The sequence below is a fragment of the Lepidochelys kempii genome, unplaced genomic scaffold (genome assembly GCF_965140265.1).
Source record: "Lepidochelys kempii isolate rLepKem1 unplaced genomic scaffold, rLepKem1.hap2 scaffold_37, whole genome shotgun sequence".
In the NCBI taxonomy this organism is placed as follows: Eukaryota; Metazoa; Chordata; order Testudines; family Cheloniidae; genus Lepidochelys; species Lepidochelys kempii.
The window spans coordinates 1,329,761-1,355,993 of NW_027333638.1; the positions used below are offsets into that span (position 1 = coordinate 1,329,761).

The 26,233-nt window shown below is 51.4% G+C and overlaps 1 protein-coding gene across 1 annotated transcript in view; it reads right to left on the reverse strand.

Moving 5' to 3' along the window:
* Positions 1-7,511: 7,511 nt before the first annotated feature.
* The window catches only part of LOC140904593 (uncharacterized), a 261,339-nt gene continuing 242,617 nt past the window's right edge, over positions 7,512-26,233 (reverse strand). Inside the window, exon 8 of the mRNA XM_073327024.1 lies at positions 7,512-8,216. Within this exon, the coding sequence (XP_073183125.1) occupies positions 7,512-8,216 (705 nt within the window). The remainder of the gene's footprint in view (positions 8,217-26,233) is intronic.

Below are 26,233 nucleotides of genomic sequence, written 5' to 3' on the forward strand. Positions count from 1 at the left end.
TGGGAGGCAGTTTGGGTGCAGGTGTGGGGTCTTGGCTGGGGCAGGGCATTGGGTGCAGGAATGGGTGGGGTGGCCAGGTTCTGGGAGGGAGTTCAGGTGTGGGCTCTGGGCTGGGGGAGGGGGTTGGGGTGCAGGAGAGGGTGCAGGTCGGGCTCTGGGAGGGAGTTGGGTGCAAGGGGTGGGCTCTGGACTGGGGAAGAGGGTTGGGGTGCGAGAGCAGGTGTGGGGGGAGGCCTGTGGGAGGAAGTTTGGGTGCGGGATCTGGGTTGGGGTTGGGGGTTGGGGTGCAGGAGGGGGTGCGGGCGCAGGCTCTGGGAGGGAGTTTGGGTGTGGGGTGTGGGCTCTGGGCTGGGGCATGGGGGTAGGGTGGAGGAGGGAGTGCAGGGGGTGGACTCTGGGAGGGAGTTTGGGTACAGGGGGCTGGGGTCTGGGCTGGGGCTTGGGGTGCGGGAGAGAATGAGGGTGCAGCTCTTACCTCAGGGATCTCCCAAAAGAGACCCACACCCCCCTCTGGCAGCAGCTCCTAGGTGGGGGGTCTCTGCCCATCGCTGCCCACGGACACCACCCCAGCAGCTCCCATTGCCACAGATGGCAGAGTCGGCCCTCGGGGCGGGGGCAGCGTGTGGAGATCCCCCCACCCCCGGGGCTGCAGGGACGCGCCAGCCGCTTCCGAGACTGGCAGGCCACACGGAGTGTAAGCAGTGTCAGGGTGAGCCTCACCCTGACATCTGGTGGTGAGGTCTGGCAAGTTGTGGAAAAGAACTTCAGGGGCCGATCTCATTTGCATAGGCACACCCACCCCGCCTAGAACGAGGCCATAGCTGCCCAAATGCTCACTTTGGCTGCTGTGGGATCCCCAGTGTCTCTGTTATTGGGGCAGGAAGAATAAATTGTTATTACCCTGATTATGGGAACTGTGCTGGGAACTGTACTTGGCCTTTTGTTATGATGGAGGGACTCACCATCAACTAAGTAGCACTCGCTAGGCAAGGGTCATGGGTTCCAAAACGCTGTGAATTGAGAGAGGGTGGGGACAAGTATTAATACTTGGTGCCATGGGTCCCTTGGTGATGGACTTACATGCTAATTGCTCTTCCTTTTCTCTCCACTGTGGAATCTCAGAGCTAATTTTGATTCCGTTAGGACTCTAGTTACAGGCTGCGAAGCTCATTTCGCGCTAATGGTGTCCCAGCACTGAGGCTCCCCTACTACAAGCGGACTTCACCAAAGAGCTGAACTGACTAAGAGCCGAAATCACTGAGCGTTGTGTTCAGTAGTGGGGGAGCCTGAAGATTTATTGTGGAGAAGTTTGTGAGATGGCTGGTGGAGCGGAGGCCTATGGGGCTGTGGGGCGGTCAGCTTCAGATCATGTAAGGTGCCTTTTACCCCCGCCCCCATCTCCACCCAGGTTGGGAGGTAAAGCTCTGCAGATAAACTTTTGAACTTTGGGGCTGCGCTGACCAGGGACAGAGACTTTTGGGTCATTGGACTTTTGGGACTTTGGGTGATTTGGGGTTGCTGGACTCAAGAACCAAAGGGAAAGGGCATGCCCCAATTTGCTTGGGGTGGGTTTTTTTTTTGCTCATGGGTTGTGTTATGAATCCTGTTGGTGGTGTTTCCCCAACATAATGCCACATTGTTTCTCTCTGTTATTAAAAGGCTTTTTGCTACACTCAGACTAGGTGCTTGCGAGAGGGGAAGGATTGCCTCTGGGAGGCGCCCAGCGGGGGTGGTACATATTTGTCCCAGGTCACTGGGTGGGGGCTCGAGCCGGTTTGCATTGTGTTATTGGAATGGATCCCCTAGATATTGAACCCGGCCCTTGTTGCTGCCAACTCTGACGGGCAGAAGGGTTACACGGAGCGAGGGTGGGCAGGAAGCCGCCTTAGCCCCCTTGTGCTGCCGGTGAGGGTTCCCGGGCCCTTTTAAATTGCCCGGGGGCAGCAGGTGGGGCTGGGGGAGACACCGGCCCCCGGACTTGGGTGGAGCCAGGCCCCCGTGGTCTTATGTTGCTGGAGCATGGGCACCAGGGGCCCAGATGAGGCGCCTCCCCTGCGGCTGGAGGAGCATGGGTGCTAATCCACGTTTCGGCGGGTTGGTTTTTGGAGGGTTAAATGAAGGCAGCCTCTGCTCTGGGCTCGTCCAGTTTCAGGGCCTGACGCTGCTTTGCACAACGATGAATCTCGGAACAGGCCAGCACTGAAATGACGGCAGAACCTGAGGAAGGAAAAGCCTCCGGGTTCGTCTGTGGGCCTTGACGCTGAACAGGAGCCGTAATTTGACTCGCTTTGTGGCTGCGGCCTGTAAAATGTCAGGACAAAGTCGTCCCAGTGACTGTGACACTGGGTTTGAGGCGGCTTTGGTCTTATTCAAATGTAACTAGCATGGAACACTTGTGTTTTTAAAGGTGGCTTCCCCAAGCAATCCCAAGTTGTTCTTCCCAGAGCTGGGTGATGGTGGGCAGCAGGGGATCTCCCCAGTCTGTGGGGGAATCTCTCTGGGCCCCACTGTTAGTTCTCCAGACTTTCTCCCCCTAACCACGCACACCCCTCCCCCACCCATTATCAATGCTTTACAGCGACCCCTCCCTCCCCTTATGGGATACAGCCTCTCGGTGACAGAGACTGACTGGGGCTCCCCTCTGCATGGCCCCAATAGGGAAGGAAAGGGACCGATGGGGGAGGAAGAAGACGGGCAGAAGGAGTCAAATGGGGCTAAACCAGAATAGAGGAGATTTTCTTCCTGTTAAAATGGACTGGAGTCTCATTGCTGGAAAGCCACAGCTTGAGTGAGGTTTGAACCGGCAGCCTTTCAATTGCCAGGCAAAGGTGCGAACCACAGAGACGGATCACGGCCGACTTCCCAGCGCTGTCCAAGGAGCCCCTGCAGGGGTGCAAGTGGTTAGTGCAAAGGGCAATATTGCTGGGGTTGTGAGTTCAAACCTTCCCTGCAGCCCTGGTTTCTATTACCCCATGGAGCTTCCCCAGCTTGCTTGTCCTAATTCACATGGAAAGTGCCATGAGAGGAAGGTCTGAAATGTGGACGTTGGTGCAAAGCTTGGGACCCCCCACCAATGCTGCCATTAGCTGTGGGTGGGTTGCTCAGGGGCAGGGAGAATTGATTTCTTTGCTGCTGAGAAAGCTGCCAGGACAGGTCCGTGGGCACCAGAGCTCCCCGCTTCTTCCAGCACACGCCAGGCTCTGTCACTCCTGGAGGAGGGTCATCGAATCATAGAAGATCAGGGTTGGAAGGGTCCTCAGGAGGAATCTAGTCCTACCCCCTGCCCAAAGCAGGACCAACCCCAACTAAATCATCCCAGCCAGGGCTTTGTCAAGCCTGTCCTTAGAAACTTCTAAGAAAGGGGATTCCACCACTTCCCTAGGTAATGCATTCCAGTGTTTCACCACCCTCCTAGTGAAAAGGTTTTTCCTAATATCCAACCTAAATCTCCCCCACTGCAACTTGAGACCATTCCTCCTTGTCCTGTCATCTGCTATCACTGAGAATAGTCTAGATCCATCCTCTTTGGATCCACCTTTCAGGTAGTTAAAAGCAGCTATCAAATCCCCCTTCATTCTTCTCTTCCGTAGACTAAACAATCCCAGTTCCCTCAGCCTCTCCTCATAACTCATGTGTTCCAGTCCCCTAATCATTTTTGTTGCCCTTTGCTGGACTCTCTCCAATTTATCCACATCCTTCTTGAAGTGTGGGGCCCAAAACTGGACAGTGCTCAAATAAATCAGTTAGCCTCTAAGGTGCCACAAGTCCTCCTGTTCTTTTTTTTTAGTTATTAAAGAAGTGTCAGTAAAAGGTCAGAATGCGATCGTCTCAGTCCTTCTCTTGAAAAGTGTAAGCTCATTAATTAGTTCGCCACTTCATCAAAAATAAAGGGGACATGCACCAGCCTTTGTCATGTGAGCAACTTTCCCAAGCACTTTGGACAAACTCAGGAGTAAGTATAAAATAGTAAAATAAGTTTATTAACTCCAGAAAGTTAGATTTTAACTGAGTATAAGTATTGGTTACAGAGGTCAAAAGTGGTTACATAACAAATGAAAACAGACTCCCAGTCTAAACTCTAATTTGAATATACTAAGCAAGAATTGGATCAAACAGCTTTTCTCACTCACTGGTTGCTCCAGGCCATGTTGAGTTCTTAATACACAGACTGAATTCCCTCTCAGCCTGAGACCAATCTCTGCAGTTCAAATTCTGAGTCTTCCAGACAATCTTCCACGTGTTGAGATTGGGGAAGAGACACGCCACGTGGAGGTGTCTTTGACTCTCATTCATATTTTTTCTCCAGCTGCTAGGTAGATTCTTGCCGTGATGCTGGGGTTAGTTAGCCCCCAATATGGAGCAGCAGTTTGCCTCCTGCACCTTGTGGTAGGCATGTCACAGCTCCTTCATTTTGACCCCGAACGGCAGTGTGTCCCTGTCATGGCCCCTTCCTATCATGCATCACGAAATCTGAGTGCGCATCTCGGGAGTTACACCGCAGAAAGCTGCTTTCCTGTGCAGAAACTTGCCCGTGTAGACAAGCCCGCAGAGGACTTCCATAAGAACGCACGACAGGTCATAGACTGGGTCAGACCAATGGTCCGTCAAGCCCAGTGTGCTACCTGAGAGCGACCAGTGCCAGATGCATTGGAGGGAAAGAACAGAACAGGCTTGTTGACCTGCAAGGTGAGGGTCTTTCACCTTTATATTTAACTTCATTGTTGTCGATTCCTACTTATCCTATATCTAACTACCCCTCCTCTGAGGTCTCTGGGCAAATCAGGTGTGAACCACTCCTTTGACACAGACGTGTCCCAATCCAGCTGAATTGAGGCAGAATTTGGGCCAATGTCAGTTTGGAAAAGGCCTGCTTCACCCAGCAGGTTTCTCAAAGTATCCGTTGCTGTGAACCGCATGTCGTGTGGATGTGCGAACTCCAAAGATAGCAAACATGAAAAAAAAAACCGCAAAGCCGGTTCTGAGGTTTCCAGAGCCAGGCCTGAGGGTTAAAGAGCTGTGCTCAAAAGGACAAGGGGGCTCAGCAGCTATAAAAAGAACTAGTTGCAAAAACAAAACAAAAATTACATGAAAAAAAACAACCAAACAACAACCACCCAGAAAAGCTCCCATCACTCGCCCATCACCATTGTAGATCTTGACATCTCCTGCCTAATGTGACATCTTTGCTTTGCGAACAAGAGCCCTGGGGAACTCTCTGGCTCTTTCCCTCTCACTGGGGAAAAGGTTCCACATCTTCTCTCAAGTAGTTTTCCTCCCAACAGAAGATTTATTTTAAAATTTACCAAATAAATTCCATTTGAAACAGAAATCATTCCAGTCTATACTGGGTCTCTATTCTCATACATGCTATTTCTCTCACATTTTCCCCCAAACCTGATTCCTTTGGAGTCAGGTTTTTATTGCAGGATTAGCCACCTTTTGCTATTTTGTAGGAGGGGGCTAGAAGAAAACCTGAATTATACTGTAACACTGAAAGTGATCACAGAATCAGCCTCTTACCTTACACTAATAAACTTCATGTGCAATTTCCTTGTTGCTGGTAACAATTTCTTCAAAGATTACAAACTATAAACCTTTAGGGCAGTTTTCTCTTAATTCCCATTTTCACCCAGTGAGCTCTGTGTGAAATCACATTCTCCCATAACCTAGGAGCCTTCCATTTCTGAGGGTTCATTTCTCCCTGGGTCTTCTCCCAGAAGTGTGGGTGGAAGGGGTCTCACACTACGTGGGAAGGCTGCATCATGAGAAAAACCACCTGTGCTCTACTTTCACACTTTCTAATCTTTCAGAGTAGCAGGAGGCGGAACAGTGAGACACATGCATTAGACTCAAGAGCAAAACTAAGAGACCAAACCACAGACTCTGGACTCAGCATTCATGTATCCTGCAGTCTGAACTTGGAATCTGTTACATTCCCTCATTGGCTACCATCATTTAACCAACACAGAAGTGCTTCTTGTCCAGCAAGGCAGCCAGTTTGGGACCCATAGGCATGGCATGGCTCTGAAGGAATCAGCTGTTTCTCTCTGTGCTTCAGGAAACTTGGGATCCAAATGGTAAAAGACAGTTGTTCCCAATTTCATCATGGCATCCTTTAGAAGTGTGAGCAATTCTAAAAACAGTTTACCTTGGCCACAGGTCACCATAGCGTCCATCTCTGGGGTGAAAATCAACCACTCGTACCTCTCATTTCTACCTGAGTTCTTGTCAAATCTTTGACCTTAGTTGTAGCAATTTTACACGGCTCTGGCGTAGAATTCTTCACCAACCACACGACATACCAGTAGCGATACTGAGGTAGAACTCCCCCAAATATGCCCTTTTGTTTCTTTAATCTGGTGCAACAGATTTAAATAAGGGACTAAATTCAGGTGCGGCTTAGAATCCCTCTAAGACACCAAATGTCAGGTATCTACTCAAAATGGGTGTCTTTCTGCAGCTCTATCACATTCCTCATGGATGTCATTTCCTACACATTTACAGCATCTGCCAGGAGTGAGCTGAACAGAAATGTCACTTCCATTTTTCCCATCTCTACCTAGGAAGGGATTGCATTTCCCAAATAAGAGGCAACATGCACCTGATTAGGAAGGGAAGATCTTCAGGAGCAACCTCCTGCAGGGCATGGGCCACAACTGCTTTGGGAGGCAAATGAATGGGTCTTTTGCTTAGTTCCAAATCATTTACTAGAGAATCCTCTTCCCAGCCCCTTTGGGAAATATTGATCTTACCAATTGAAGAACAGGGGGATAGAGATGGTGATGGAGAATCCCTCTGATTTACCCTATGTTCTTCTGTTGTTACAGAGGGGAAAAGACATTTTTCCCTATCCCTTCCCTATTCCTGCTCTTTGTTATACTTCAATATATTTTAAGGGAGGAAAACGGGAGTAAAAATATCTGCCTTCAGGAAAACCTGAAGCAACAGCGCTCTGATGAACTGTGACAACTGGGAATGAAACAATATGATCCTGGTGGGGGAACTTGATGACTAACAATTGTTTTTAAATGGGGGAACAGTATAACTGTTATGCGCAGGGTTTGTTTAGACTAGGAAAAGTGATGGAGTTTAGGTCAGGTCAAGGGGAAAGCTAATGCCAACCACTGCACCTCGGCTGTATCTGCACGACAACTGTAATTGTCTTTTAACACCAAGATCACTAACTTGAGCAGCCAACGCCATGTACAGTCCTAGTGGATGTATGGCACGGGTAGTTTTTGCCTCAGTGTAGCTTGTTGGGAACAAACCTCTCTCCCCCACCTGGAGCTGATGAACATTCCTGGCTGGAGGGACACACGCTCCTTTGACCCAAAAGGAAAGGAGTTGATAGAAAACATCACAGGACTGACCCCAAAGAAGGGTGAGCTGCAAAAGGCAGGAGCAGGCAACTCATCTGGGGGAGCTGAGTAACCACGGTGAAGATGGGGCACAGATCACTAAGTGGGAATTAGCAAATGTGATTTAAAAGAAAAAAATACCTTTGGCCAGCCCTAGTCAAGGCATTTGTTACAGATCACTCCCATGTGGATTTTCTGATGTCTAATAAGGGTTGAGCTCCGATTGAAGCGTTTCCCACACTCAGAGCACGTGTAGGGCCTCTCTCCGGTGTGCGTTCTCTGATGTGTGATTAGGGTAGAGCTCTGATTGAAGCTTTTCCCGCACTCAGAGCATATGTAGGGCCTCTCTCCTGTGTGGATTCGCTGATGTGTGACAAGGGCTGAGCTTTGATTGAAGTGTTTGCCACACTCACGGCATCCATAAGGTTTCTCACCCATATTGATTCGCCGATGTATGATAAAGTATGAGCTCCGATTGAAGCGTTTCCCACACTGAGAGCATCCACAAGGCTTCTCACCTGTGTGGATTCTTCTATGTGTGGTCAGTACAGAGCTCCGATTAAAGCTTTTCCCGCACTCAGAGCACATGTAGGGGGTCTCTCCTGTGTGCGTTCTCTGATGTGTGATTAGCGTAGAGCTGTGATTGAATCTTTTCCCGCACTCAGAGCGTATGTAGGGCCTCTCCCCTGTGTGGATTCGCTGATGTGAGAGGAGGGATGAACTGTCAATGAAGTGCTTCCCACACTCAGGGCATCCATAAGGTTTCTCACCCGTGTGGATTTTCCGATGTGTAATAAGGTGTGAGCTCTGCTTGAAGTGTTTCCCACACTCAGGGCATCCGTAAGGTTTCTCACCCGTGTGGATTTTCCGATGTGTAATAAGGTGTGAGCTCTGCTTGAAGTGTTTCCCACACTCAGGGCAGCCATAAGGTTTGTCATCAATGTGGATTCTCTTATGTGCAATGAGATGCGAGCTCCGCTTGAAGCATTTCCCACACACACAGCATGCGTAAGGTTTCTCACCCCTGTGGATTCTCTGATGTGTGAGAAGGTCCGAGCTCCCTTTGAAGCTTTTCCCACACTCGAGGCATGTGTAGCGTGTTCCTTCCAAGTTCATTCTCTCACGTGTAATAAGGTCTGACTGGCTACCGAAGTTTTCCTCTGGCCTCTGCTGACTCTCACAGGCTTTTGTTTTTTCTGGGCGTGCACAGCTCCCAGAATCATTCCCTTTGGACCTTCCTGACAACATCCCATGGGCTTCTACTCGCTCCGCATCTTCCTGCTGGGGTTCCTCCTCGTTTTCACTCACCATCCCAACACCTGACGGGAGACCGAGAGAATCCAGACGTAAGTCTCTGCCTGCGCCAGAGAGAAAGGAAATCTCAGAGAGAAGAATGGAAAAAGGGATGAAGGAACCAAAATGTGTACAGGACAGATCAAACCTATCAGGAGCTGATTTTCCCTTCAACCTTCCCCAGAGGAGAGAAAGGAAGGGATCAGTTCTGGGTCCGTATCTCAGAAGAAATCTCAGGGGACAGCGAGATTGGGGAGGGACCTGCTGCTAGTTGTCAGTCAGGATAGGTGGGAAGCCATGAGTGACCTCTGCCTAACGATTCTACATCTGCAGGGAACAATCCTGAACTTGGAGAGCTCACAAGGTCTTTGTAGGGCATCCCAAATGTTTCCTGTATTCACCGACAGTTTTGGGGTTGGTTTAACCAATGCCTCACCTATGCAGGGAGCTCTCGGGAGCACTTTTTTCTTAGAGCCATGAAGGTCTGGGACGCACGACTCCTCCCCTCGTTCCAGCTGCGAGATCACATCAGTTCTGGAAACTGGAAACCCTGCTCAAGGCAAAGAAAACAAGGGAGGTCAGTGGAATTTGTGGGATACTTGTCACAAAGAATATTCCATGCTTTTAAGCCCAGCTCACTTTTAAGTAGTAACGTCCCAAGGCCGGCTTCCTTGGCTCAAAGTGCCAGGAGATGATTATTATAAATCATATTCATTACCTTAGTGCCTAAGGGCCAACTGACAGTGGGTCCTCATTTTGCTAGGCACAGTACAAACCGAGAAGTGTTGATGGCCCGTGCCCTGAAGAAGTTACAATCTAAATAGACAAGGCAGACACAGAATGGGGGAAGGGGTAGAACCCACCAGCAGAGTGAACTCCGTGAAGGCAGAGTGGCAGATCTGATCAACACAGGCATAGATCTTGAGACTATCGGATTTAATGTTACAACCAGGGCCAGTGTTTTCTGGAAATTGTCGCTAGGACTGCATTTTTTCCCAAAATTACTCTTTGTTTGTGGAATCACCTTTAATATCCGGAATTGCTGATCAGAGGGTGGGTGGGGCATGCAGGGTCACAATCCCCCAGATTTCTCCCTGGAGACACCCGTCTCCTCCCCAGGGCACAGGCTGGCTGCGGTTGAGACTTGATGCCAATTTCTTCCCTACTCATACAAGTCTGGGATCGGCAGTGGGACGCCAGGCTCTCTCATCATGCTGCAGAGAGGACGGCACTCACAGCTGCTCGCGGCCGTGTCCACAGCACCTCTCCCCTGCTCATCTGCCCTGTACACAGCTGGTTCATGCCCCGTCTCTCCAGCGCACAGCTGGCTCTAGGCTCTCAATGCCCAGTATCTGAGCCCCACCGCCCCCACACAGCCGGCTCCTGTCCCCTCCCCCCAAGGCACTTTCAGGCTTTAAAGGATTAGATATTGCTCACGTTTGTCAATTACTCTCTTTTCATTGCCTGCAAACTCTTGCCCTAATTATGACTGTTATCTGTAGATCTAAGCCAGCCCTTGAAAGCATGAATTCTTCACAGACTATGATGCCGAGATGCGCCACATGATACCAGGAAGGGCTGCGGGATGGGTTTCCTGTGCAAGCTGGTATCACTACAGGGTGATGAATGCCAGATCTCAAGGCTGGTTATGCAGAGCTCCACCTTTTGAAGGTTTACCCAACGCAGAAAGGGGTAGTGACGGATTTCCCCTCATTCAGGAGACTGAAGACAACAGACTTTTGGGGGATAAACAGCTGAGTTTGAGCTGACTGAGAGGGGTCTTTCTGGGCTAGAAACTCACAGGACCTGATAACCACCAAGAGGTAACCCTTTAAGAAAGGTTTTAATACACTTTGGAACCGATCAGGGATTCCCATGAGGACCGCTGAGGGAATGAAGGTAAACACGCATTTGGATGCTCTTCTTCTTTTATGAGAACGGGAACACGAAGGGCAGGGATATCACTGAATGCAGGATCTCAGCAGGACTAAGTGTCAGGATAGCACCATATTGCAGCCCATTGGAAAACATAATCCCAACTACACATATAAAATGATGGGCTCTAAATGAGCTGTTTCCACTCAACAGAGCGATCTTGGAGTCACTGGGCACAGTTCTCTGAAAACATCAACTCAGTGTGCCACGGCAGTCAAAAAGCAAAGAGAATGTTGGGAATCATTCTGAAATGGATAGATAAGAAGACAGAAAATATCATTTCGCCTCTATATAAACCCATGGTACACCCACATCTCGAATACTGCATGCAGATGTGGTTGCCCCATCTCAAAAAAAGATATATTGGAATTGGAAAAGGTTCAGAAAGGGTAACCCAAATGATTACAGGTATGAAACTCTTCTGTACGGGGAAAGATTAAAAAGACCAGGACTATTCAGCTTGGAAAAGAGACAAAGGGGGGATATGAGAGAGGTCTATAAAATCAAAACTGCCGTGGAGAAAGTAAATAAGGACGTGTCATTTACTCCTTCTCATAACACAAGGACTCGGAATCACCCAATCAAATTAATAGGCAGCAGGTTTATAAGAAACAAAAGGAAGTATTTCTTCACACAACGCACAGTCAACCTGGGGAACTCCTTGCCAGAGGACGTTGTGAAGGCCAAGATTATAATAGGGTTACAAAAAAAACCCAAAAAACACCATGAGAAATCTATTGAGGACAGGTCGTGAATGGTTATTAGCCAGGATGGGCAGGGATGGTGTCCCTAACTTCTGTTTGTCATAAGCAGTGAATGGGTGACAGGAGATGAATCACTTCATGATTCCCTGTTCTCTTCATTCCCTCTGGGACACCCGGCGCTGGTCACTGTCGGAAGACAGGACACTGGGCTAGATGGACCTTTGGTCTGTCCCAGTGTGGCCGTTCTTAAATACCAGGGAACCTAGTGAGTCCAGTGCAATGGGAGGGAGTAGGAAAATCCCTGGCTGTGGAGAACACTGGGAAATTAGAAACTATCATTCACAAGCAACAGACTCTAAATAGTCTAGAAAAGCAGAATGTGAAAAATAAGAATCGGGGTCATGTGACTTCAGGAATGAGGGACTCAAAAAACCAAGTCTGCAGAGAAGAGAGATTGTGGCTATTGCACATGCGGATGGGGGAGCAACTCTCCAGGTCTCAAGGATTTTCACCAGCAACCGAGGCCATTGTCCCATGCACGGGGCAATCCGGAGCAGTGAGGAGTTGTGTCATCTGTAATCCTGGCTGGGTTTCAAAGTTCTGCTGCTGGAGCTCCCTTGTCTGGATTCCCCCAGATTCCCGGAGATGCTGCCCCGAGCAGGGTCTAGGGAGAGATCTCTTGTAGGAAGCCCAACACCCTCCTCCTTGTGAAAAGGAAAGGAGGACTTGTGGCACCTTAGAGACGATCCAATTTATTTGAGCAAAAGCTTTCGTGAGCTACAGCTCACTTCATCGGATGCAAACTGTGGAAAGTGTAGAAGAGCTTTTTATAGACACACAAATCATGAAAAAAATACCTCCTCCCACCCCACTCTCCTGCTGGTAACAGCTTATCAAAAGTGATCACTCTCCTTACAATGTGTATGATAATCAAGGTGGCCCATTTCCAGAACAAATCCAGGGTTTAACAAGAACGTGGGGGGGGGGGGGCAGGAAAAAACAAGGGGAAAGAGGTTACCTTGCATAATGACTTAGCCACTCCCAGAGCTGGATATGAAGCAGGGGAATCTCCCCTAAGCCTGACTGGTGGCTTCCCCCTTCGTATTTCAAGGCACCCGCTGGTTAGTTGGGTCAGGCTCCAGCACGAGGAGTCTGGTCCTTTTTCCCAGCCCCATCTAGGTAGGTTATTTTCTGTTCACCAGATTGGAGCATTTCCACCTCCGAACCTCATGGGTCTCTTCCTAGAATCTAGGCCACTTATTAAACAACTCCCAGCAGGTCTGCCACCCCCTGGCCTCCTCCCTTTCTCCACCCTGTGCATTTCCTGCCCCGCTCCAACCTCCAAACCAGATGGTGCAAACCTTCCACTCTCCCGTGTATTTCCTGTCCCTCTCCCTCCTGCAGGAACAGATCAGAACCCCCCACAATAATCCCTACCTGAGCTGGCTCCTCTGCAGCCATGTCGCTCCCTTGTCCCATGGGAGGACGGGATGAACCGGAAAGAAACATGAGCGTCGTTCTGCAACCTGGCCGGGCAAGAAGGGCTGTTGTGGAAGTTTAGGAACGGGCATTAGTTCATTTCACACCACGCTTCCCACAGGCTCTTTCCCTGCAGAGCGAGATCTGAGATTCCTCCGTGCTGAGAAAATGCTCAATCTCTTTATTACAGCAGAGACCTGGCCCCTCCTGCCAGGCTAGGCCCACAGACACACTTTTAACCTCCTTTCTCCCTCCCGCATCCCAAAACAAAGTCTCTGAACGCAATCCTAGAAAAAAGCAGAACCAAAGGAGTCCCTTTCGAGGATTCCCTCTGACACTGACCCCACGGCAGCCACACCCCAGCAGGAGGGACATGGAGTCAGGAACTGGGTTTTCCTCTCTCTCATCCTCGTCTTGTCCACAGGAAAGTGATTCTCCCCACAGTGCAGTAATACATCTGTCTGGGCAGATGAGAGAGCTGGAAATCTCTTTCAAAACTCTTTTATCCCACGGACCCTGTCAGTCTCTCTATCTCCTTTTCCCTGTGCCCTCTCCATGCCTGTCTGCTAGGAAACTCTCATTCCTGGGTTGTTTGCTCCCCCATGGCTGGATTTGCTCCTGCAAATGGCAGGAGAAATGGGGTGGGGGCTGTTTGTGTCGAGTCATTTTATAGTCCTTCACTGCCTGCCTGGGATTTCCCCATTGCCTGCCTAGGACCCCCACCTGCCCTCCACCAGGATCTGCCAGCCCATTTGCCTGGGACCCCCTCCTCTGGCCAGCAGGACCCCCTGACGCTTTACAGGAGGACCCCTCACTCTGCGCCTGGGACCGCCCCACCACAGCGCTGTGCACTGGGCATAGCAATGGTCCCAGGAGCCAGCTGGGCAATCCCAGGCAGAGCCCCTGGCACAGCACCAGGCAGCGTCTAATCCCCTGCCCCACCTGCCCAAGAGACCCCCACCCCCACTGGTCTGCAGCCAACAGGCCCCCAACCATACCCACCTCCAGGACCCATAGCCTTAGGGCTGGGCACATCAGAACTACCCCCCGAAACCCCAAACCCTCCAGAACCCACCAACCTGACTAGGGTCCCCCCTGCCCAGCCACCCAGAGGCCTCCCCCTACCACAATGCCCCTTCAGCTCCCGCTGCAATCTCCCCACACAGACATGCACCCCCCAGCAACAGTGTTCCCTCACAGTGTCTGGTAAGTGGACAGAAAGTTATCACAACCCCCTGCTGGCCAGTCACACAGGCAGGGGGAGCCCGGGGGGACGCCTCTTTAACAGGAGAAGGGAAGCCATGGAGGGCCAAAATAAGTAAGACATTTCCATACTCTGTCACTAGCAAATAATGGCCACCGTGGATCCACCCCAGAGTTGGCTACAGCTTTGCACTGCCGGAAGCCCCCCCTCACGGAGACCCTTTTTCATGGGGTTTGGGATACTTCTGGACCACGCTGCACTCAGAGGGACCTCCTCATCCTGTGCCAGCTGGAGAAAAGAAAAGGGTCCAGCCAACTTGACCTATTCGACATTGGTGAGGCCTGTATTCGACATTGGTGAGGCCTCATCTGGAGTACTGTGTCCAGTTTTGGGCCCCACACTACAAGAAGGATGTGGATAAATTGGAGAGAGTCCAGCGAAGGGCAACAAAAATGATGAGGGGTCTGGAACACATGAGTTATGAGGAGAGGCTGAGGGAGCTGGGATTGTTTAGCCTGCAGAAGAGAAGAATGAGGTGGGATTTGATAGCTGCTTTCAACTCCCTGAAAGGGGGTTCCAAAGAGGATGGCTCTAGACTGTTCTCAATGGTAGCAGATGACAGAACGAGGAGTAATGGTCTCAAGTTGTAGTGGGGGAGGTTTAGATTGGATATTCGGAAAAACTTTTTCACTAAGAGGGTGGTGAAACACTGGAATGCGTTACCTAGAGAGGTGGTAGAATCTCCTTCCTTAGAGGTTTTTAAGGTCAGGCTTGACAAAGCCCTGGCTGGGATGATTTAACTGGGAATTGGTCCCGCTTCGAGCAGGGGGTTGGACTAGATGACCTTCTGGGGTCCCTTCCAACCCTGATATTCTATGATTCTATGAACTCTCCTGTTACCAACTGGGAACCACCCATCCTCCAAACAGGGGGAGGCCTCTGGCTTTGATGGGTATTGAATATATGGCTAGTCTCTTTTATCAGCAAACATTTTTAACAGAGAGAAAGGAGGGAACAAATGATTCTCAAAGGAGAAGGAAAGATGATCATTGTTGCAGGGGGGTTAATTTCCCAACCAGGATGTAGAAGCTCTCAGGGCGACAGGTTCCCCCCAAAGAAGGACAAGTTGCTAGGATTTAGAGACATGGGGAACAGCCCCAAACTCGAGAGGATTTTTAATTGACATTTGATAATGACATCGTAAGAGGGAAACCTGAGATTTGAGATCAGTGTTCAGAAATGAAAGAGAAAGGTTGGAAATCTAAGGGATTTTGGATCCATTTATGCAAATTATAGAGAGGAAAGTGGAAAATGAGAGGGATTTTAGAGCAGTTGTTGATAGGAGGTTGTCACGGAGTCCCTGGGCGATGCTCTGGAACTGCTCCCTACGAAGCCAGGCAGGACTCTGGGGAAGTCGCCTTTCTGTGAGCAGCCTGTCTGCAGGACACACAGCTCACCCAGCTTCCACCTTCCTGGGTCTGACCTCGGACCATTCAGCATCCTCTGCCCCTCCATGCGCTTCCCACAGCGAGTCCGCTCAGGCAGGGCTCCTGGGGAAGCCAGAGGGTCCTGCACCCCAACTCCGCAGTCAGACGGGACTCTCAGCCAGCCAGTAACACAGAGGTTTATTAGATGACAGGAACATGGTCTAAAACAGAGCTTGCAGGTGCAGACAACAAGACCCCTCAGCTGGGGCCATTTTGGGGGGGGCAGTGAGCCAGACAACCACGTCTGCCCTTCACTCCATGTCCCAGCCAGCCCCCAACTGAAACTCCCTCCAGCCCCTCCTCCTCTGGGCTTTGTTCCTTTCCCGGGCCAGGAGGTCACCGGATTCCTTTGTTCTCCAACCCTTTAGCTCTCACCTTGCAGGGGGGAAGGGCCCAGGCCATCAGTGGCCAGGAAACAGGGTGTCGGCCATTCTCTGTGTCCAGACTCCTGCACACACCTGCCCTCTAGGGCTCTGCAATGATCATACACCCTTATCCCACCACCTAGATACTTAAGAACTGCCTAGGGGAAACTGAGGCACCCCCACACTATTCAGAGGAAACATTAAGAACATTAAGAACAGTCCCACTTTGTCACAGAGGTAAAAGCTGAGTGTATTTCCCACCACTATTTGGTCAATGAATAGAAATGGGCAACATTGGCAAACATTTTAGATCCATATTCAGGAATCTGAGAAAAGGTGTAAATCTGAGATTTTCGTCGTAATTTATAATTACGGAGACAGGGAAAGCTCTCACGGGCATATTCAATTAGAAGTAGACAACTAGAGTAAAAGTGGGGCAAACTTTTGTATCAATCTTTGAGACGTACAGAGAAAACGTGTCACAAACTACGCAACTGAGAACATGGGATAAACGCCAAGACCGGGGGGGATTTTATGTGGCTATTAAAGAACTAGCTGGAAAAGGGGGGACCGTTTGTCATATAAAATCCAGCCTGTCCAAAACATAAACAGAGAGTGATCGTCCCCCCCCCCACGGCCCCCGTTCACCTGGGCAGCAGGGAGCCCTCTGAGGGGCTGACCGGAGGGGGCGGGGGGGGAGCTGGAGGGCTCCCTGGGGGAGGGGAGGGGACGGTAGTGGGGGATGGGCAGGTGGGGGGCAGGTGGGGGCTGGGGGCAACGGTGCTGCAGTTGGGGGCAGCAAGTGGGGCTGGGAAGCCGGGATCGGGGGCAGCCCCATGGGGGACACGTCCCCTCCCTTCCCCGCCCCAGCAGAGACCCGGCGTCTCCTCCCACCCCCACGCCGGGGCAGCCAGGTTGGGGGATGGCTCCGGGCTCCAACTTCCCACCAACACCGGGACAAATCGCTGCGGATAAAACGGGGGGGGAGTTTCAAAGGACATGTGAGGAGGAGGCAGAGACGGGGGGGGGGGGGCGGATCAGGGGAGACCAGAGAGCGGATCAATGGGGGGTGGGGGGGAGTTTACAACCAGGTGGGAGCTACCGAGAGGGAAAAGGGGAAAACTGGGGGGCATTTGTGCCCGTGGGGGGGAGGGGATCCAATTAACTCCCCCGCCGCCCCCCACCTCCCCCCAGGGAATTTCCTGGCTGCACAGAGACAGTTCAACCCCCACCCCCCGCAACTCCGGCTTCTCCCCCCAACACCCCCCAAGGGACCCCGCCCGCCGGGCCCCAGTCTCTGCCCCCCCCAATCCCAGCCGTGCCGGGGGCAGAGAGTCACTTTCCTGCCCCCCCACCAGCGCTCCCCCCCCCGCGGGGTCTCCCACTCACCGGGTTGGGGGCGGGCAGAGCCGGGGCTGGTCCCAGCTGGACAAAGCCCCCCCCGGCCGGGCACGGGGGGGTTAATGACGGGCCCCCCCAGCACAGACCCCGGAGCGGAGCCGCAGCTGCTCCTCCGAGAGACCCGACACGAGGCAGCGTCTGGGGGCGGGGTCTGGAGCAGACCGGGGGCGGGGCAGCGCCTGGGGGCGGGGCCTGGAGCGGATCGGGGGCGGGGCAGCGTCTGGGGGCGGGGCCTGGAGCAGACAGGGGCGGGGCAGCGTCTGGGGGCGGGGCTTGGAGACGACCAGGCGCTGCCTCGTGTCGGATCTGTAGGAGGAGCAGCTGCGGCTCCCCTCCGGGGTCTGTGCGGGGTGGGGCCCGTCATTAACCCCCCCGTGCTCCGGTGAGTGGGAGACCCCGGGGGGGGAGCGCTGGGCGGGGGGGGCAGGAAAGTGACTCTCTGCCCCCTACCTGCCCATCCCCCACAGCCGCCCCCTCCCCGCCCCCAGGGAGCCCTCCAGCTCCCCCCCCGCCCCCTCCTGTCAGCCCCTCAGAGGGCTCCCTGCTGCCCAGGTGAACGGGGGCCGTGGAGTGGGGGGGACCATCACTTTCTGCTTCTGTATTGGACAGGCTGGATTTTATATCACAAACGTTCCCCCCTTTTCCAGCTAGTTCTTTAATAGCCACATAAAAGCCCCCCCGGTCTTGGCGTTTATCCCATGTTCTCAGTTGCGTAGTTTGTGACACGTTTTCTCTGTACGTCTCAAAGATTCCTCAAAAATACCCTCAACGTTTGCCCCACTTTTACTCTAGTTGTCTACTTCTAATTGAATATGCCCCTGAGAGCTTTCCCTGTCTCTGTGATTATAAATTACGACGAAAATCTCAGATTTACACCTTTTCTCAGATTCCTGAATATGGATCTCAAACGTTTGCCAACGTTGCCCATTTCCGCTCTATTCATTGACCAAATAGTGGTGGGAAATACACTCAGCTTTTACCTCCTATCAACAACTGCGATAAAATCCCTCTCATTTTCCACTTTCCTCTCTATAATTTGCATAAATGGATCCAAAATCCCTCAGATTTCCACCCTTTCTCTTTCATTTCTGAACACTGATCACAAATCTCAGGTTTCCCTCTTACGATGTCATGATCAAATGTCAATTAAAAATCCTCTTGGGTTAGGGGCTGTTCCCCATGTCTCTAAATCCCAGCAACTTGTCCTTCCTTGGGGGGAACCTGTCACCCTGAGTCCTTCTCCATCCTGGTTGGGAAATTAACCCCCCTGCAACAATGATCATCTTTCCCTCTCCTTTGAGAATCATTTGTTCCCTCCTTTCTCTCTGTTAAAAATGTTTGCTGATAAAAGAGACTAGCCATATATTCAATACCCATCAAAGCCAGAGGCCTCCCCCTGTTTGGGGGATGGGTGGTTCCCAGTTGGTAACAGGAGAGTTCATAGAATCATAGAATATCAGGGTTGGAAGGGACCCCAGAAGGTCATCTAGTCCAACCCCCTGCTCGAAGCGGGACCAATTCCCAGTTAAATCATCCCAGCCAGGGCTTTGTCAAGCCTGACCTTAAAAACCTCTAAGGAAGGAGATTCTACCACCTCTCTAGGTAACGCATTCCAGTGTTTCACCACCCTCTTAGTGAAAAAGTTTTTCCGAATATCCAATCTAAACCTCCCCCACTACAACTTGAGACCATTACTCCTCGTTCTGTCATCTGCTACCATTGAGAACAGTCTAGAGCCATCCTCTTTGGAACCCCCTTTCAGGGAGTTGAAAGCAGCTATCAAATCCCACCTCATTCTTCTCTTCTGCAGGCTAAACAATCCCAGCTCCCTCAGCCTCTCCTCATAACTCATGTGTTCCAGACCCCTCATCATTTTTGTTGCCCTTCGCTGGACTCTCTCCAATTTATCCACATCCTTCTTGTAGTGTGGGGCCCAAAACTGGACACAGTACTCCAGATGAGGCCTCACCAATGTCGAATACAGGCCTCACCAATGTCGAATAGGTCAAGTTGGCTGGACCCTTTTCTTTTCTCCAGCTGGCACAGGATGAGGAGGTCCCTCTGAGTGCAGCGTGGTCCAGAAGTATCCCAAACCCCATGAAAAAGGGTCTCCGTGAGGGGGGGCTTCCGGCAGTGCAAAGCTGTAGCCAACTCTGGGGTGGATCCACGGTGGCCATTATTTGCTAGTGACAGAGTATGGAAATGTCTTACTTATTTTGGCCCTCCATGGCTTCCCTTCTCCTGTTAAAGAGGCGTCCCCCCGGGCTCCCTCTGCCTGTGTGACTGGCCAGCGGGGGGGGTGATAACTTTCTATCCACTTGTCAGACACTGTGAGGGAACACTGTTGCTGGGGGGGGGCAGGTGTCTGTGCGGGGAGATTGCAGCGGGAGCTGAAGGGGCATTGTGGTAGGGGGAGGCCTCTGGGTGGCTGGGCAGGGGGGACCCTAGTCAGGTTGGTGGGTTCTGGAGGGTTTGGGGTTTCGGGGAGTAGTTCTGATGTGCCCAGCCCTAAGGCTATGGGTCCTGGAGGTGGGTATGGCTGGGGGCCTGTTGGCTGCAGACCAGTGGGGGTGGGTGTCTCTTGGGCAGGTGGGGCAGGGGATTAGACACTGCCTGGTGCTGTGCCAGGGGCTCTGTCTGGGATTGCCCAGCTGGCTCCTGGGACCATTGCCATGCCCAGTGCAGAGAGCTGTGGTGGGGCGGTCCCTGGTGCAGAGTGAGGAGTCCTCCTGTAAAGCGTCAGGGGGTCCTGCTGGGAGGAGGAGGGGGTCCCAGGCAAATGGCCTGGCAGATCCTGGTGGAGGGCAGGTGGGGGTCCTAGGCAGACAATGGGGAAATCCCAGGCAGGCAGTGAAGGACTATAAAATGACTCTACAGTAACAGCCCCCCACCCCATTTCTCCTGCCATCTGCAGGAGCAAATCCAGCCATGGGGGAGCAAACAACCCAGGAATGAGAGTTTCTGAGCAGACAGGCATGGAGAGGGCACAGGGAAAAGGAGAGAGAGACTGACAGGGTCCGTGGGATAAGAGTTTTCAAAGAGATTTCCAGCTCTCTCATCTGCCCAGACAGATGTATTACTGCACTGTGGGGAGAATCACTTTCCTGTGGACGAGACGAGGATCAGACAGAGGAAAACCCAGTTCCTGACTCCATGTCCCTCCTGCTGGGGTGTGGCTGTCATGGGATCAGTGTCAGAGGGAATCCTCGAAAGGGACTCCTTTGGTTCTGCTTTTTTCTGGGATTGCGTTCAGAGACTTTGTTTTGGGATGCGGGAGGGAGAAAGGAGGTTAAAAGTGTGTCTGTGGGCCTAGCCTGGCAGGAGGGCCCAGGTCTCTGCTGTAATCCAGAGATTGAGCATTTTCTCAGCACGGCAGAATCTCGGATCTCGCTCTGCAGGGAAAGAGCCCGGGGGAAGCGTGATGTGAAATGAACTAATGCCCGTTCCTAAACTTCTGCAACAGCCCTTCTTGCCCGGCCAGGTTGCAGAACGACGCTCATGTTTCTTTCCGGTTCATCCCGTCCTCCCATGGGACAAGGGAGCGACATGGCTGCAGAGGAGCCAGCTCAGGTAGGGATTATTGTGGGGGGTTCTGATCTGTTCCTGCAGGAGGGAGAGGGACAGGAAATACACGGGAGAGGGGAAGGTTTGCACCGTCTGGTTTGGAGGTTGGAGTGGGGCAGGAAATGCACAGGGTGGAGAAAGGGAGGAGGCCAGGGGGTGGCAGACCTGCTGGGAGTTGTTTAATAAGTGGCCTAGATTCTAGGAAGAGACCCATGAGGTTCGGAGGTGGAAATGCTCCAATCTGGTGAACAGAAAATAACCTACCTAGATGGGGCTGGGAAAAAGGACCAGACTCGTAGTGCTGGAGCCAGACCCAACTAACCAGCGGGTGCCTTGAAATACGAAGGGGGAAGCCACCAGTCAGGCTTAGGGGAGATTCCCCTGCTTCATATCCAGCTCTAGGAGTGGCTAAGTCATTATGCAAGGTAACCTATTTCCCCTTGTTTTTTCCTGCCCCCCCACCCCCCCGACGTTCTTGTTAAACCCTGGATTTGTGCTGGAAATGGGCCACCTTGATTATCATACACATTGTAAGGAGAGTGATCACTTTAGATAAGCTGTTACCAGCAGGAGAGTGGGGTGGGAGGAGGTATTTTTTTCATGATTTGTGTGTATATAAAAAGCTCTTCTACACTTTCCACAGTTTGCATCCGATGAAGTGAGCTGTAGCTCACGAAAGCTTATGCTCAAATAAATTGGATAGTCTCTAAGGTGCCACAAGTCCTCCTTTCCTTTTCACAAGGAGGAGGGTGTTGGGCTTCCTACAAGAGATCTCTCCCTAGACCCTGCTCGGGGCAGCATCTCCGGTATCAATCTGTGGCTAGTAGGTGTGTGATGGATCTGCTGGGAGAGAGGAGGGGCTCTCTCTTCGCCCCCTCACCCTGGTGTTTCCTGGGTGCTCTGAGCGGGGTGGGGGTGGGACTCTGTTAGCTGCGGTCCACCCAGAGTTTCCGTTTGATTGTCTCCTCTCCCCCACGAATAGTGGGGCTGTGAGTGGGGCAGCAGGTCCTGAGTGTGGGGCTCTGGCTCTTTCAGGGGCCGGTGACCTTCGAGGAGGTAGCTGTGTATTTCACCAGGGAAGAGTGGGCTCTGCTGGACCCCACTCAGAGAGCCCTCTACAGAGACGTCATGCAGGAGACCTATGAGAATGTGACCTCGCTGGGTAAGGATTCCTGTCCCCTCGGTTCTTGGAAGGGGAACGGAAGTGATGAGGTTCACGCCACCCCCACAATGCCACCTCTGCTCTGTCCTGTTCCAGCATCACCCCAGCATGCCAGTGACACACACACGACCAGAGACCCTCCCCTGCTGCTGAACGCTGTGGGAAGAGAGCACAGGAGCAGAATCGCACAGTGTCAAATATCTCCTGTTTGCACAAGTAAAACGGGGGGTTAGGTCCAGCATAACGAACAGAAGCTTCCTACCCCTGGCCTTCTCTCAAACCCTGAGCCTTCTCCACCCAGACCAGAATGTGCTTGGGGTGTAAGAAGCAGGCTGCTGGGGTCAGATGGGCTGGTCCAGGGTTACTGATCACACAGACCTTGAATGCTGGCTGGGGGAATCCAGACAAGGGAGCTCCAGCAGCAGAACATTGAAACTCAGCCAGGATTACAGATGACACAACTCCTCACTGCTCCGGATTGCCCCGTGCATGGGACAATGGCCTCGGTTGCTGGTGAAAATCCTTGAGACCTGGAGAGTTGCTCCCCCATCCGCATGTGCACTAGCCACAATCTACCTTCTCTGCAGACTTGGTTTTTTGAGTCCCTCATTCCTGAAGTCACATGACCCCGATTCTTATTTTTCACATTCTGCTTTTCTAGACTATTTAGAGTCTGTTGCTTCTGAATGATAGTTTCTAATTTCCCAGTGTTCTCCACACCCAGGGATTTTCCTACTCCCTCCCATTGCACTGGACTCACTAGGTTCCCTGGTATTTAAGAATGGCCACACTGGGACAGACCAAAGGTCCATCTAGCCCAGTGTCCTGTCTTCCGACAGTGACCAGCGCCAGGTGTCCCAGAGGGAATGAACAGAACAGGGAATCATGAAGTGATTCATCTCCTGTCACCCATTCACAGCTTATGACAGACAGAAGTTAGGGACACCATCCCTGCCCATCCTGGCTAATAACCATTCACGGACCTGTCCTCAATAGATTTCTCATGGTGTTTTTTTTTTTTTTTTTTGTAACCCTATTATAATCTTGGCCTTCACAACGTCCTCTGGCAAGGAGTTCCCCAGGTTGACTGTGCATTGTGTGAAGAAATACTTCCTTTTGTTTCTTATAAACCTGCTGCCTATTAATTTGATTGGGTGATTCCTAGTCCTTGTGTTATGAGAAGGAGTAAATGACACGTCCTTATTTACTTTCTCCACGGCAGTTTTGATTTTATAGACCTCTCTCATATCCCCCCTTTGTCTCTTTTCCAAGCTGAATAGTCCCGGTCTTTTTAATCTTTCCCCGTACAGAAGAGTTTCATACCTGTAATCATTTGGGTTGCCCTTTTCTGAACCTTTTCCAATATATCTTTTTTTGAGATGGGGCAACCACATCTGCAGGCAGTATTCGAGATGTGGGTGTACCATGGGTTTATATAGAGGCGATACGATATTTTCTGTCTTCTTATCTATCCATTTCAGAATGATTCCCAACATTCTCTTTGCTTTTTGACTGCCGTGGCACACTGAGTTGATGTTTTCAGAGAACTGTGCCCAGTGACTCCAAGATCCCTCTGTTGAGTGGAAACAGCTCATTTAGAGCCCATCATTTTATATGTGTAGTTGGGATTATGTTTTCCAATGGGCTGCAATATGGTGCTATCCTGACACCTCGTCCTGCTGAGATCCTGCATTCAGTGATATCCCTGCCCTTCCTGTTCCCGTTCTCATAAAAGAAGAAGAGCATCCAAATGCGTGTTTACCTTCATTCCCTCAGCGGTCCTCATGGGAATCCCTGATCGGTTCCAAAGTGTATTAAAACCTTTCATAAAGGGTTACCTCTTGGTGGTTATCAGGTCCTGTGAGTTTGTAGCCCAGAAAGACCCCCCTCAGTCAGCTCAAACTCAGCTGTTTATCCCCCAAAAGTCTGTCGTCTTCAGTCTCCTGAATGAGGGGAAATCCGTCACTACCCCTTTCTGCATTGGGTAAAGCTTCAAAAGGTGGAGCTCTGCATAACCAGCCTTGAGATCTGGCATTCATCACCCTGTAGCGATACCAGCTTGCACAGGAAACCCATCCCGCAGCCCTTCCTGGTATCATGTGGCGCATCTCGGCATCATAGTCTGTGAAGAATTCATGCTTTCAAGGGCTGGCTTAGATATACAGATAACAGTCATAATTAGGGCAAGAGTTTGCAGGCAATGAAAAGAGAGTAATTGACAAACGTGAGCAATATCTAATCCTTTAAAGCCTGAAAGTGCCTTGGGGGGAGGGGACAGGAGCCGGCTGTGTGGGGGTGGTGGGGCTCAGATACTGGGCATTGAGAGCCTAGAGCCAGCTGTGCGCTGGAGAGACGGGGCATGAACCAGCTGTGTACAGGGCAGATGAGCAGGGGAGAGGTGCTGTGGACACGGCCACGAGCAGCTGTGAGTGCCGTCCTCTCTGCAGCATGATGAGAGAGCCTGGCGTCCCACTGCCGATCCCAGACTTGTATGAGGAGGGAAGAAATTGGCATCAAGTCTCAACCGCAGCCAGCCTGTGCCCTGGGGAGGAGACGGGTGTCTCCAGGGAGAAATCTGGGGGATTGTGACCCTGCATGCCCCACCCACCCTCTAATCAGCAATTCCGGATATTAACGGTGATTCCACAAACAAAGAGTAATTTTGGGAAAAAATGCAGTCCTAGCGAAAATTTCCGGAAAACACTGGCCCTGGTTGTAACATTAAATCCGATAGTCTCAAGATCTAGGCCTGTGTTGATCAGATCTGCCACTCTGCCTTCACGGAGTTCACTCTGCTGGTGGGTTGTACCCCTTCCCCCATTCTGTGTCTGCCTTGTCTATTTAGATTGAAACTTCTTCAGGGCACGGGCCATCAACGCTTCTCGGTTTGTACTGTGCCTAGCAAAATGAGGACCCACTGTTAGTTGGCCCTTAGGCACTAAGGTAATGAATATGATTTATAATAATCATCTCCTGGCACTTTGAGCCAAGGAAGCCGGCCTTCGGATGTTACTACTTAAAAATGAGCTGGGCTTAAAAGCATGGAATATTCTTTGTGACAAGTATCCCACAAATTCCACTGACCTCCCTTGTTTTCTTTGCCTTGAGCAGGGTTTCCAGTTTCCAGAACTGATGTGATCTCGCAGCTGGAACGAGGGGAGGAGTCGTGCGTCCCAGACCTTCATGGCTCAAAGAAAAAAGTGCTCCCGAGAGCTGCCTGCATAGGTGAGGCATTGGTTAAACCAACCCCAAAACTGTCGGTGAATACAGGAAACATTTGGGATGCCCTACAAAGACCTTGTGAGCTCTCCAAGTTCAGGATTGTTCCCTGCAGATGTGGAATCGTTAGGCAGAGGTCACTCATGGCTTCCCACCTATCCTGACTGACAACTGGCAGCAGGTCCCTCCCCAATCTCGCTGTCCCCTGAGATTTCTTCTGAGATACGGACCCAGAACTGATCCCTTCCTTTCTCTCCTCTGGGGAAGGTTGAAGGGAAAATCAGCTCCTGATAGGTTTGATCTGTCCTGTACACGTTTTCGTTCCTTCATCCCTTTTTCCATTCTTCTCTCTGAGATTTCCTTTCTCTCTGGCGCAGGCAGAGACTTACGTCTGGATTCTCTTGGTCTCCCGTCAGGTGTTGGGATGGTGAGTGAAAACGAGGAGGAACCCCAGCAGGAAGATGCTGAGCGAGTAGAAGCCCATGGGATGTTGTCAGGAAGGTCCAAAGGGAATGATTCTGGGAGCTGTGCACGCCCAGAAAAAACAAAAGCCTGTGAGAGTCAGCAGAGGCCAGAGGAAAACTTCGGTAGCCAGTCAGACCTTATTACACGTGAGAGAATGAACTTGGAAGGAACACGCTACACATGCCTCGAGTGTGGGAAAAGCTTCAAAGGGAGCTCGGACCTTCTCACACATCAGAGATCCACACGGGTGAGAAACCTTACGCATGCTGTGTGTGTGGGAAATGCTTCAAGCAGAGCTCGCATCTCATTGCACATAAGAGAATCCACATAGATGAGAAACCTTATGGCTGCCCTGAGTGTGGGAAACACTTCAAGCAGAGCTCACACCTTATTACACATTGGAAAATCCACACGGGTGAGAAACCTTATGGATGCCCTGAGTGTGGGAAACACTTCAAGCAGAGCTCACACCTTATTACACATCGGAAAATCCACACGGGTGAGAAACCTTATGGATGCCCTGAGTGTGGGAAACACTTCAAGCAGAGCTCACACCTTATTACACATCGGAAAATCCACACGGGTGAGAAACCTTAC